Below are 14,459 nucleotides of genomic sequence, written 5' to 3'. Positions count from 1 at the left end.
TTTTTTGTAGAGACAGAGTCTCACTAGGTTTGCCAAGGCTGGTCTCAAACTTCTGGACTCAAGTGATCTTCCCATCTTAGCCTCTCAAAGTGTTGGGATTACAGATGTGACCCATCATGTCTGGCCAGCATGACTTTATTAAGGAATGCTGGGGGCAAGCAGGGAGAAATCAGGCCCAGTATTAAGGAGAAGCCAGGTGCTGGAAGCCTTGCTAAGGAGGGTGTAATTTACCTTGAGGGCAAGGAAGAACCACCAGTTTTAAACAAGGCTGAAATTTGTTCTTTTCTGAAGGCCCCTTTCTGGCTGCAGTGTAGAGAATGAACTTACTGCAGGGCAATGCTGGAGGGAGTAGTGACCAACAGAGCCAGATGAAGGCTTTCTTTCCAGGGCAATTCACAAAGCTCTGAAACCCTCAGCGCAGCAAGTGTGGACAGAGCAGGCATCTCAGCATAAGACTGAACCAGGCCGGGTGCGGTGGCTCAACACTTTGGGAGGCCAAGGTGGGTGGATCACGAGGTCAAGAGATCGAGACCATCCTGGCCAACATGGTGAAACCCCATCTCTACTAAAAATACAAAAATTAGCTGGGATTGGTAGCGTGCACCTGTAGTCCCAGCTACTTGGGAGGCTGGGGCAGAAGAATTGCTTGAATCCAGGAGGTGGAGGTTGCAGTGAGCTGAGATCATGTCACTGCTCTCCAGCCTGGTGACAGAGCGAGACTCTGTCTTAAAAAAAAAAAAAAGATTGAACCAGACACCAGAGTCTCAGACCAAGCTCTTAGACCCTATAGTATTATTATATTCAGTGTTACTTTTTAAAAGCTATGATGTATGTACAGAAAAAGCACATAGAGGATGTAAGCACTGTTTACAAATAATTTAACAGTAAACACCCACCTGTATAACTACCACCTAAGTCAAAAAATAGAACAGGCCAGTGCAGTAGCTCATGCCTGTAATCCCAGCATTTTGAGAGACTGAGGCAGGAGAATCCCTTCAGCCCAGGAGTTCAAGACCAACCTGGACAACACAGCAAGACCTTAAAAAAAAAAAATCAACAAAATTAGTTGGGTGTGGTGGTGTGTGCCCATAGACCCAGCTACTTGGGAGGGTAAGGCAGGAAGATCTCTTGAGCCTGGGATTTCAGGGATGCAGTGAGCTATGATCACACCACTGCACTCCAGCCTGGGTGACAAAGCAATACCCTATCTCAAAGAAAAAAAATAGAACATTACCAACATTACCAGTGTCCCAGAAGCCTCTCCCTAGTCAGAACCTCCTTCTCCTCCAGAGATACTCTCTTCTATTATTATTAAAGTTTCATTCAGCCTTTTCACTTTAGTAAATATGTGTAGATCTTGTTTCCCCAGGTTGTGTGATGGTGATGGGGGTGGGGGTGGTCAGGAGTGTCCCTTAAATTGTACACCTTCCCAGGCACCTGATAGCCTGATGGGACAGGAGGGCACCCACTCTGTGTTGAGAACAGTGCAGGTATTGTATATGTCATCTAATCAGATTGCCATAAAATCTAATCAGATTGCCATAAAAAAATATGAGCCTACATTTCCCAATTCAGGGAAAGCACATACCATACGCAAGGTCACACAGAGCATAAATGGTAGATGTTGGTTTTTGTTTTGTTTTGTTTTTTTGAGACAAAGTCTCACTCTGTCGCCCAACCTGGAATGCACTGGCATGATCTTGGCTCACTGCAACCTCTGCCTCCTGTGTTCAAGCTATTCTCCTGCCTCAGCCTCCCAAATAACTGGGATTACAGGTGCCTGCCACCATGCCCAGCTAATTTTTTTTGTATGTATTTTTAATAGAGAGGGGATTTTGCCATGTTGGCTGGGCTGGTCTTGAACTCCTGACCTCAGGTGATCCACCCGCATCGACCTCCCAAAGTGCTGGGATTACAGGTGTGAGCCACTGCATCTGGCCCTAGAAGTTAGTTTTGAACCCAGGTCTGTCTTGACTGAGGGCCCTGTTCTTTCCTTGGCTTGTTCTGATGGGGTTAGGGGAAGGTGAGGAAGGATGGGAATGACGCGGGGTGGCAGGGGGATGGTAGGTACGGGGACTAAGAGGGGGCTTTAGAGCCGGACTGGCCTGCCTGACTTCATATCCCAGCCCTGTCCCTCAGACACATTGCTGACCTTCTCTGACCTTCTCTATGCCTCAGTTTCCTGCCTGAATAGGGGTTTTGTGTTGATTCTATGAGAAGACGTGTAAAATGCCCAGCGCAATAAATCATCACACTTACCTCATGGGGTTGTTGTGAAGAATACAAGAGTTAAGTTTAGTTCATGAAGCTTTTAGAACAGAACCTGCAGGGGGGAATCACTCATGAGCATTGGCCACTAATATTGTTGTTCTTTTCCCTTTCCCTCACATTCACGGGTGTGCACTGAGCTGCAGTTGCTTTGAAATTGCTGCATCTACAGAGACTTTGCAGACTGTTTTCTTCTGCAGACTGACTCCAGTGAAGGGCTCTGGCTGGGTGTCTGGAGAACTAGAGCTTGTTTCTTCTGGGGATCATGAGGCCAATGGAGTGGAGGCTGGCCTTCTCTAACAGTGGTGGCCTGAGCTCCACTCCATGTTTCCTGTCTGACCCCACTTGTAGGCAGAGCTAATGTGGGCACCACCCTCTGGGGCCTGACATCAGGGCAGCCTCCCCACAAGGTCAGACTGGCTCTTAGGTGGGAACGTGTGGTAGGAAGGTTCCCGACCACCTGGCCTGTGGCATTGCTTCTCCCCCGGCCTTTGGCGGGGCTGAGGCCTATGGTGGGATTTTTCAGCAGCCGGGATCCTGGACAGCTCCTGTATTCAGTCAGGGATATTGGTTGCAAGCAATAGAAACTGATTCAGGCTATCAGAAGAAAAAAAGTGAATTGTAGAGAAGGAACCTGAGACTTCAGTGAATCAACCAGAGGGGAAGCACCAGATGTGGGGATGATCTGGTTTGCTGCAGCAGCTGCTGCAGCCACTTTCAAACAGTCATTTCTCCTTGCATCACCAGCTCCAGATTCAAAATTCTGGAAAAGAGCATCCGACTGGAATAACTTGGATCAGGGGTTAATAATTGGGAACCCGGCTGCACAGCAGGAGGTGAGTGGCAGGCAAGCGAGTGAAGCTTCATCTGTATTTACAGCCACTCCCCATTGCTCACATTACCACCTGAGCTCTGCCTCCTGTCAGATCAGCGGCTGCATTAGATTCTCATAGGAGCATGAACCCTACTGTGAACTGTGCATATGAGGGATCTAGACTGTGCACTCCTTATGAGAATCTAATGCTCAGCATCTATTAATTTCCCTACCTCATCAACTAAGATTGCATATCCTGCTCAGGACCTGGCACACAGCAGAACCTCAAGAAGTATTTGTTGAATAAAAGAGCGGATGGATTCTACATTCTATGGGGTGGGTTTTTTGTTGTTGTTGTTCATTTGTTTGTTTGTTTGAGACTGAGTCTTGCTCCGTTGCCCAGGCTGGAGTGCAGTGGCACGATCTCGGCTCACTATAACCTCCGCCTCCTGGGTTCAAGCGATTCTCCTGCTTCAGCCTCCCGAGTAGCTCAGATTACAGGCTCATGCCACCATGCCTGGCTGATTTTTGTATTTTTAGTAGAGACAGGGTTTCACCATGTTGGCCAGGCTGGTCTTGAACCCCTGACCTCAGGTGTTCTGCCCACCTTGGCCTCCCAAAGTGCTGGGATTACAAGCGTGAGCCACTGTGCCTGGCCTCCATGGTGTTTTGAATTCTCCATAGAGTTCTCTACTCTGTGGAGTGCTCCCAGAGATACACCCTCCCCCACTTTAAAAAAGTGATTTCAAGATACTCTAACAAAAATATAAAGTTCATGGGAACACCTCCAGGCACATTCAAGAGCTTGGATCTGACTTCTGTTTTTAATGAGCTTGATGCTTTTCCCACAGCCAGAGAAATTGCAGGAAAGTCCTTCCTTCCCAGAACAGCTCTGCTTTGCCACAGATAAAGAATTATTTGTTTTAAGAAAGCTTGAAAAACTTCCTCCAGTCATTTGAAAAGGGGTTCCAACAATGAACAGGAGTTCCCAGCAATAAATCAGGTGAGGCAAGGAAGTGGCTCTGGGAGATGGGACAGGTAGATTTCCACAACCCTCTGTCCCAGGCACCCACTAAATCAGGAAGTTGTCACTGAATGAGAGGATGCCAGTGCTTCTTAATTCTTCAGTCTTAGGGGCAGGGGACCCACATAACTTGATCACTTATGATGTGCTGGAATGTTCCATCTGGTACAGCAAAGTGACTCAAAGCCCAAACTCTGGAGTTAAACTCCTACAGTCTACCCTTGGCCCCACCACTGTCTCACTGTGTGATCTTGGGCATGTTCCTTCACCTCTCTGTGCCTCAAAGTCCTCACTGATAATTTGAGAACAACAATAGTACCTCCTTTATAGCATATGTGATAGTATATGCAATACACTTTGCAGGGTGCATTTAGATAATGTCAACAATTATCATATTGTTGAGGATGCTGCTGGTGCTGAGGATGATCATGGAAAAGGTGAATTCTAGTGCCCAGGTTTATTAAATGTCTGTTCTCATCATTCCCACTAGGGATTTCTAGAACTCAATCCCATCTCTCTGTCTCTCTCTGTCTTCCCTTCCCTTATCTCCTTAGTGCTCAACTATGGATTATTTCACTGATTCTCCAGCAAGCCTAGCAGGTATGTATCATAACCTCAGTTTCACAGGTAAGAACCTGAGACGCAGAGAGACGAAGGGACTTGTAAGTGGAGAACTGGAATTCAAGCCAGTTATGTCTGCCTCCAAGGCTGCTGCATGGGGAGATGGACCTGATGGGAATGAAATTTGGCCTCTCCCCATAATTTCTTTTCATCGGTAGGACCTCCCCCTAGGACCTAGGCTCAGACTTCACTGCCAGACTGGCCTGCCCTGGACAACACTCCACACTCGTCTGGCTGCCCCATGCTGGCTGTCAAGCTGAAAAAGCCCCAAGAAACCCGTTTACCCAAGGAGGCCAATGGTGGCCGACAAAAAGTCCATTAGACAGTGGCTGCTCATCCAGCAGCACCCTGAATCCTCACGGAGGCCCTGGGAAGAGTATATCCCCCACCTGCCACTTTACAGGTGACCAAACTAAAGCTCGGAGAAGTTCTGTAACTCCCTCCTGTCGCACACCGGGTCAGAGCTTGGCTTTGAGCCCAGGGCTGGCTCTCTGGTTTCTTCCAGTCATATTCTTTTGCAGGATGTCTATTTCCTCCTCTGTGTCTATTTCCTCTGCTCTCTTCCAGGGCGGCCTGGGTTGATTCTGGTGTCTGGTGCTCTCTGTTCCCATGCTGCCAAGGCCAGAGGATGACTGAGACCAGCTGAGCTTCTAAAAGGCTGGTGATAGCAGTGTCTGAACACCTTTGCCCAGGGGGACGGACATGTTGGGGGCCTACCACATGCCAGGAATAAGGACAGGAAATCTCGCTATTATGAATCACTATTACAAATCTCACTATTTTCTGATTTTCACAATGTGAGATTCAGGGAATTAAAGAGACCTGCTTAAGGGCAACGATGGGGCAGGTGAGGTCTCAAACCTGGGACTCTAATGTTCCTGTCGGCCTAACTCACTGCAGAGGAGGCTAGAGCTGGGTGGTAGAAGTCTACAGGAGAGCCATTCTATTTTTATCATTCTCTTTTTTATTTTTTTATTTTTAAATTTCTTTTTTTGAGATGGAGTCTTGCTTTGTCACCCAGGCTGGAGTGCAATGGGACTATCTCAATCACTGCAACCTCCACCTCCTGGGCTCAAGTAATTCTCCTGCCTCAGCCTCCTGGGTAGCTGGGATTACAGGTGCCCGCCACCATGTCCGGTTAACTTTTTTGTATTTTCAGTAGAGATGGGGTTTCACCATGTTGGCCAGGCTGGTCTTGAACCCCTGACCTCAAGTGATCCGCCCGCCTCAGCCTCCCAAAGTGTTGGGATTACAGGCATGAGCCACCATGCCTGGCCTATCATTCTCTTTTCTTTTCTTTAGCATGGATGACAGATTCTAAAATTCTCCGGCCTCTCTGAGCAGCTGACTGCTGGAATTTGGAGGCTCCTGAAATTAGTTTCCTGTTCTCCATGCACTTCAAGTGGTGACCAGATCCCCACTTATTTTGGAGTTGCACACAAAGGAAGCAGCATCATGAGGCAGAAGGAGCCCTGGGTTATCTCGAGGGAGCTCAGGCATTGACTGTGCAACCTTAGGTAGGCGAATTCACTTCTGTGATCCTCAAGCTCCTCCTCTGCAAGAGAGAGATAATAATGGCCTGTACTTCATAAGGTTATTGAGAAGATTAACTAGTGCATGGAAAGCAGTTATTGCAGTACTTGGCACAGAGTAAGTACTGGATAAACAAGTACCCACCATTATTATGGTAGAAATGGTGTCATTAGCAACTGAAACCTTGGGGGGAGGTTTTGATCTTGGTGAAGGGTCTGAGAAATATTACAGATCGAATAGAAGTGGAGAAGTGAGTTGGGAGGGAATGTTCCTTGCCTATCCCACTGGCAGCCATCCCAAACTGACATGCCTGGGGCCAGCTCAGGAAATGCCCAGTGACCCTCTTCAGCTTGGGAGACATGGTGTTCTTCAGGCCCACTTGGTCTGGCTTAAAGCCATGGGTCTGTGCATGGCCACGCACACTCATACTCTCTCAGCACCAGTCGCCACTAGGGCCAATGGCATGGGTGTCAGACTTGCCCTAAGACAACAGCACTCCTCTGAGGTTTCAAGAATGTTTCCCATTTATGCGGCTTTTGGAAGGAAATAGTATGTCTCCTCCCATCCTCTGCTCATCTGCACTCCCACATAAACCCCCGGCTAAGGCCTGCCCCTGGCAATCATGGAAAGTCATTTCCCCCAGCCAATGCCTCCCCTGTGTTAAGAAGCAGACATGGTGGAAAGAAGGCACAAAAAAAGCTTGCGACTAGCAGGGTGAGGTGGGAAAAGTAAGGTTATTGGTGAGGACCGTTGCATTTATGGGGCCTCTTATCTTTATGACAAAAGCTCAACTAGTACTTGAGATGCAATAACAAAGACAGTAACATCCATAAAGATCTAGTTCTACCGTGTGGGACTGTGCAATAGATGGGAGGCTGGCCCTGCTGTATGTGGACTGCAGTCCTTGTAACCCTGAGATTTGCTGCTAAGTCAGGGCCTGGTGGCACAGAGTGGGGAACTCCTAGTGAGGATGCTGGGAGCAATTCCCAAACCCTGCCCTCTCCTCCCCTCCCCAACTCTGCCAGCTAAATGTGGGACTCCCCCTGCAGCTTCAGAAACACCATCCCTTCACACATGTTTTATCTCCCCAACCCTAGGGTCGACTCCATGGGAGACCCAAACAACCAGGAGGACACTTGCTGAGGCTAGGCTGGACACGAGATGCACAGTGTTAGAGGAAGCACAGTGGGACCTCCCCGTGGACTCCAAGCTCCCAGGAGGGAAAATGTGTAACAAGGGGAAATGTGAACCAACTGCTGCCCCAAACACAAAAAAACAAAGGAAAACAAGAAAACAAAACCAGCTACATAAATTGCAAAAAAAATGGAATTCCAGTTCTATTCTACAATAGCATCACTACTGCAATACTTTCATCAAGTTATATAAATAAAAACCAGGAACATTGGAATAAGAGGAACAGGAGCTTCCCCCATCTTGTTGTGTTCAAGTAGTTTGTGTCTGCTCCCCTAGCCCCCAACAATTTAGCTGTGCTAGCCCAAGGGCAAGTGCAAGCCTGTCATCCAAGCGTGTAATTCTTGACCCAGGCTGGCCATCTCGGTTGTGGCTTGCAAGTCCCGCGGGCATGTGATTTCCCAAAGGAGCCAGTCTTAGTCCGTAACCCCTTACCCTGTTCATCATGGAAGTCTGGGGACCCAAGGGCAGAAAGGGCTGCAAGGACAGCCTCATCAGAGGGCACTCAGGCAATGGAAGAGATGTGGCTGTGTTTCTGCTCTCTGCAGAAGAGAGTCCTGGAGGAGGGCCAGCAGCTGCCCCGGGTGCTGGGGAGACAGCAGAAGAGGGTGGACATCAGCAGGGCCAGGGCGATGATGAAGGTGAGCACCCATCGTAAGACACCCGGGTAGATGAAGGGCCCGATGAGGATAATGAGCAAGGCCAGCAGGAGTAGGTGTGCGGCCAGGCGCCGGGCTGCCACGTGGTTTGCACTTACTTCATCCTGTCCATCCTCTCCCACCAAGCTGGGGTGTCCTGCTGCCAAGTCGGCAGGATCCGCCAGCCCCTGAGGACAGAGCGATACCTCTGTGCATGGCTGGGCCAACTGCCCCACCACTGCTTCATGGTCTCGCAGGCTGCAGATGAGGCCCCCGGGGACGGCGGTGACCTTGCGGCACAGCGGGCAGGTGATGGACCAGGTGTTGTCCTGCACGCACAGCAGGAGCTTCAGGCAGATGGCGCAGAAGGCATGCTGGCAGGCCAGCAGCTTGGGCAACCGGGGACAGCTGTAGGGCTCCCGGCACACCAGACACTCCAGGTCACATCCTGTGGAGCCACAATGACCCCCAGCAGGGGCCACAGCGGTGGTGGCTGTGGTGGCTCCTGCGGAGATGGGCTGGGACTGCTGCAGGGTCTTGGTGCAGGCCATTCTGGGCACAGGGACCGGTGGGACACTGTCGCTCAGCACCTGGGCATTGGCAGAGAGTGTCAGCTGGCGCCGCTGGGACTTGGATGGAATCTGCTCCTCCTTTTCACTCTGGCCAGGTGCCTGTTGACAACAGCTGTCTGACACTCCTCTCTGCCAGAGCTGCCCAGCTTGTTTCTTGGCTTACGTTGTCCCTTCAGTTATTATTATTTATTTTCTCAGAACCTAGGGTTAATCAGTAACTTGCGGGTCTGGAGACTTTGAATTGCCTGATAGGAGGGCAAAGTGGGCAGGGTCTAGTGAATCAGGACTTTCCTGTTGGGGCCAAGTACCTGGTGGGTGCCCACAGAACTGCGGCTCAAGCTTTGGAAGGCATCAGAATCCAACTCTCTCACCCCCACTTCCCAGGTCCTTGAACCTTTTTTTTTAAATTTAACTTTTGTTGTTGTTGTTGTTGTTGTTGTTGTTTTGAGATGGAGTCTCATTCTCTCACTCAGGTTGGAGTGCAGTGGTGCCATCTCGGCTCACTGGCATTTACAAATCTGCACAATAAACAGACAGCCCTGTGAGCCGGACATAGGTGGATTGGGGGACACTGCTTTCTCAGACACAAACTTTTGGATGTCAGGATGAGCGGAAAAAGTTTGTTTGCACTTGGAGCACATTTACAGGCAGATGGCCTTGGAAAGAGGAGGGGAGAGGTAAGAAAAGTGAGTGGAAGGAGGACAAAGCCCAACCCAACGCAGAAAAACAAAACCACATACAGCGCACAGGTGTTTGGCACCTGCTACTGTATTCATTTCCTTAGAGTCACAGCTGTTGTATTCACAGTTACGGGTGTATGAACTTCCCATCGGTGCCCTGCTGCACACTTCACATGCCTAATCACAGGTGTCCTGTTGCGTGCTAGGCATGCTGCGTATCCAGTAGTACTAAGAACAGCTGCCATTTATTTGGGCCTACTCTAAGCCAAACCCTGTGCCTGGGGTCCCCAGCCCCCATTTCCCAGAACCCTGATACAGCCTTGTAGGGAAGGCTGGGAAACAAGGGCAGGGTGTGGTCAGGGTAGGCCACTGGCTGCCTGCCAAGGGGCCTTCCATGGGGCAGGACCTTGTGGAATCTACCAGCGTCCAAGGTCTGGTTGAATCAATTTCATTGGTTCATTTGGACACAACTGGCCCCAGCCAGGTGGCGTAGGCTAACAGGACTCATGTGAGACAGGCAGATATTAGTAACACAGCAGTTAGGAAAACGTGATTTCCTTATTTCGCCCTGAAGGGCAGATGGTGGGGTGGCACGTGCACTCCCTCAAACAAATGTTTCATTCAGGCCACTCTGAACTCAGAAGCCCATGTGAAGGATCCTTTGGTGCTCATGTCACCTGCCAAGGGCCACACAGAGTCCCATGCCTCTGATTCAGCTCTTTCCCTTACCTCAGTAGCTGGCACTGCAGGCCACCCTCTGTGTCCTGGAGTTGCCAGCCCCAAAGAGGTTCCCTCCCTTGTGGGATCGGTAACAACTGTCTCCCTACTCCCCCTGGGCCCTCTGTCTCTGAAATCCAAGTCTCTCACCATTCCGTCCCATTTCTTCTCAACCTGTAGCTAGACCATCAGTTATCTCTGTGAAAGGAAAATAAATCGTGGGGCCCCAAAATCACTAAGCCACAGGGGAAAGTCAAGCTGGAAACTGCTTAGGGCCAACCTGCCTCCCATTCTATTCAAAGTCACCCCTCTGCTCACTGAGACAAATGCATATCTAATTGCCTCCTTTGGAGACGCTAATCAGAAACTTAAAAGAATGCAACCATTCTTATCCACCTATGACCTGGAAGCCCCTTCCCCACTTCAAGTCTTCCTGCCTTTGCTTCAAGTTGCCCCACCTTTCCAGATGGAATCAATGTTCATTTTACATATGTTGATTGATGTCTCATTTCCCTCTAAAATGTATAAAACCAAGCTGTGCTCTGTCCACCTTGGGCACGTGTCGTCAGGACCTCCTGAGGCTGTGTCAACCTTGGCAAAATGAACTTTCTAAATTAACTGAGACCTGTCTCAGATACTAAGGTATAGATACACATCTATATCACGTTTTCCCCCAGATCAAGCTGAAGGGAGCCTTGGATCTAGGCATGTTTTCCCCCCATGCCTAGCATTCTTTCCCCTTTTTTGGGTAACTGTTCTCTGTTTTCACTTTGGGCAACCACTGCTTCCCACCGTCATTCTGTGCTCACGGAGAGGGTGATGTCTGGCTCCAGCTCTCTGGAAGTGGGGCCCTGATACGATTCAGGACAGGCCAGTTGGCACGCTCTGCTCTGCCGGCTGCAGCCACTGATTTGAGCATAGGCATGTAATAGAAGCCAAGCCAATGAGATTCAATTCTGAGACTTCTGTTGGAACTCTTGAGAAGTTTCTCTTTCTGCTCGGTTTCCAAGTTAGAGGATGGAACCCTGGAGCTGCCAGGACCACAGCGTGCAGAGAACCTGCTCAACAGTAAGGTCAGCACAAATGAAAAATGAGAAAAGAATCAGACAAAGGCCTGATGATGTTATTTGAACACCTAGATCCAGCCATACCTGAAGCGGGACACCTAGCATTGGATTTTTTCAAGGATATCAACCTATAAAATCTACCCTGATTTTTATTCTTGAGTCAGTTCAAATTGGACTTCTGTCCCTTGCAAGTGAAGGACCTCTATGTAACACAGCAATGGATGAAGAAAAGAAGCCTTTACTTGCTCTCTGACAAAGGGTCAGGCATTGATGAGACAACCAGACTTTGTACACGGACAAGAGTGACCTAATGCCTGCGTGTTATGATGCTAGAAGAGATTCTGTGTTTTCTCTGCTTTGACTTGCATTGCATAATGTTCTTTTCTGTTTGTGAGACCCTAGGATGGGTTAGGGATGAGAGGAGAAAAATGTGTTGAGCCACATTCATTTATAATAAGAATAGAAAATCAGGTGGGCCACACAGTGATGTTAGCTTGGCCAGTGTCCATCTTTTTTTTTTTTTTTTTGAGATGGAGTCTCACTCTGTCTTGCCTAGGCTGGAGTGCAGTGGCACTATCTTGGTTCACTGTAACCTCTGCCTCCCAGGTTCAAGCGATTCTCCTGTCTCAGCCTCCCGAGTAGCTAGGACTACAGGCGTGTGCCACCACACCCGGCTAATATTGTATTTTTAGTGGAGATGGGCTTTCACCATGTTGGCCAGATTGGTCTTGAACTCCTGACCTCAGGTGATCCACCTGCCTTAGCCTCCCAAAGTGCTGGGATTACAGGCGTGAGCCACTTCACCCGGCTGGCCAGTGCCCCTCTCTCTAGCCAGCCTAATGGGAAATCAAATTGTCAGAAGGTAGCTGAGTGAGGTTAAAATCAGACCAAGGGAAGTTATTTGGGGGTTAGAGCCTGAAAAGTAAACTTTTGACATCACTGGGCAACCACCATTAAGATAACATATTCGCTGTAACAACCCAAGTATTACAGAAATAGATAAAGTAGAATGTGAAACTTCATCTTACTGCAACCCCTGAGAAATGACCACTGTTAACAGAACATTCCTTCCTGTTGTCCTCCCCCTACCATCTCGGCTTAGGAACAACTTTGTTTCTCAAAAGCGCCTTTTGCCTTAACTGTCATCAGCACTGACTATAGCTGGAAATGTGGCTCCTGTCACTACCAGCTATGTGACCTTGGGCAAGAATTTCAACTTCACTGCAGTTCAGTTTTAAAATTTGATAAAATGTAGGCCGGACAAGGTGGCTCATGCCTGTAATCCCAGCACTTTGGGAAGCAGAGGCGAGTGGATCGCTTGAGCTCAGGAGTTCAAGACTGGCCTGGGCAATGAGGCGCAACCCTGTCTCTACTAAAAATACAAAAAATAGCCAGGCCTGGTGGTGCATACCTGTAGTCCCAGCTACTCGGGAGGCAGAGGCAGGAGGACAGCTTGGGCCTGGGAGGTGGCAGTTGCGTGAGCCAAGATCGTGCCACGGCACTCCAGCCTGGGTGACAGAGTGACACTCTGTATTTAAAAAAAAGTAAATAAAATAAAATAAAACAAAATGGAGACATTAATGCTTGAGGAAATTATGGAAGATTATTTAAGCCTTCCACCCCTGACTACAACCTGCTCACAGGAGGCTTAGTAATTTATGTACTTTGGGTTGTAACTGACCTGGGTGAAATTGATCTCTTCCAGGGACATGAGATAAGACACTTTGGTGACCTATTCAGCCAGGTCTTCTTGAAGAGGAGTGAATATGGGCAGAGTCTGAGGTGTAGCCTGAAGCAGATCTACCCCAGGGGAATTAAAAAGTGTCTCCGGAGACTTAAAATGTTAAATTCATCTAGGTTTCACATTCTTCTCCATGTTATATTTGTGTTTACCGCAACATTAGAATCCCGAAGCATGCATGAATCCTTCCAAATCTCCAAATAAAACATATTTGTTTGTTTTAATTGCTGTACAAATATGAACTCATTAATCTTGAGTAAAGCTTTTTTTTTCTTTTTTCATTTGAAATGCAGTTTCTTCCATCTTATGGCTTCTCACAGCCCTGGGGTCATACGCACTCCATTGTGAGAAACACAGTCTCATGTTGGGGTGAAATTTCACGCGTAGCTGCAGGCTGGGGAGCCAGAGCCGGTCCTGTTGAGGAAGATCATCTTGGAAATCACATATGCAAGGAACCACACACCCATGTACATTTGCAAAGACATGTCTGATCTGAATTTTAGGCCTCCCATCAAGTCAGAAAGGAGTCAGATGGCAGCACTGTCCTAAGATCAAACTGTCCACTCATCCTTGGCCTCTGTCCTGATCAGCTCACCCTCACCCCACACTCCAGTGAACACAGGGAGCCAGGTCCCAGCCAAATGCCACATTGCTCTCCACTCCTCCTTGCCTTGGGCTGACTGGCAACCATCTCAGCTCACACTCTTGTCCCAGAATTCCCGCCTCTGTGCTCCTTAGAGCACGGCAGGCTCCGTCCCTATTCGCAGCCCACCTCCCACCCGCCCCCACCCCCCACAAAGAATCTGTGTGCGTGAGGATAGATTGCCAAGTAGACAGAAGAATGGGATCTGGAACCAAAATGTCAATAATGAGAAAATGATGAACATATAAAGAGAAAGACAATGTAACAGAGATAGTGGATGCCTCAGGCAGAAACTGCAGGAAGTTGGAAAACTACACTGTCTTTTTTTTTTTTGAGATGGAGGGCACTCACTGGGCTAGAGCTCTGAACTCACCACCGACAGGCAGTCAGTGGCCAAGTCGCTTAACCTCCCTAGGCCTCAGTTTTCTCCATCTGTGAAATGGACACCTGCCCTGTCTCCTTACTGGGGAGCCAATGAAATGACAGAGGCTTGTGAATGGGGCAAGGAGGCCATTACTACTACTGACCTCACTCCCTGGACTCAAATCTTCCATCTGTCTTTTTTTTTTTTTTTGAGATGCAGTTTTGCTCTTGTTGCCCAGGCTGGAGTGCAATGGCGCAATCGTGGCTCACTGCAACCTCCACCTCCTGGGTTCAAGTGATTCTCCTGCCTCAGCTGCTTGAGTACCTGGGACTACAGGCACGTGCCACCATGCCCAGCTAATTTTTTTTGTATTTTTAGTGGAGACGGTGTTTCACCATGTTGTCCAGGTTGGTCTCGAACTCCTGACCTCAGGTGATCCATCCACCTCAGCCACCCAAAGTGTTAGGATTACAGGCGTGAGCCATCGCGCCCAGCCTAAACAATCTTTTTTTTTCTGTTGTTTAAAAATAATTATGTTAAAAAATACATGTTGATTGTAAAAAAGAATGGGATTACTGATGAACAA

The 14,459-nt window shown here is 48.6% G+C and overlaps 1 protein-coding gene across 1 annotated transcript; it reads right to left on the bottom strand.

Annotated features, from left to right (window-relative positions):
* Positions 1–7,568: 7,568 nt before the first annotated feature.
* Positions 7,569–8,822, bottom strand: RNF186 (ring finger protein 186). The gene has a single exon (XM_002811361.4). The coding sequence runs from the start codon at positions 8,638–8,640 to the stop codon at positions 7,957–7,959; it is 684 nt and encodes a 227-aa protein (XP_002811407.2). The 5' UTR covers positions 8,641–8,822; the 3' UTR covers positions 7,569–7,956.
* Between the last annotated feature and the right edge of the window lie 5,637 nt (positions 8,823–14,459).

This window comes from Pongo abelii, chromosome 1, assembly GCF_028885655.2.
Source record: "Pongo abelii isolate AG06213 chromosome 1, NHGRI_mPonAbe1-v2.0_pri, whole genome shotgun sequence".
Classification (NCBI taxonomy): Eukaryota; Metazoa; Chordata; class Mammalia; order Primates; family Hominidae; genus Pongo; species Pongo abelii.
The sequence above is the reverse complement of the archived record's forward strand: the minus strand, read 5'-3'. Positions and strand labels throughout refer to the sequence as shown.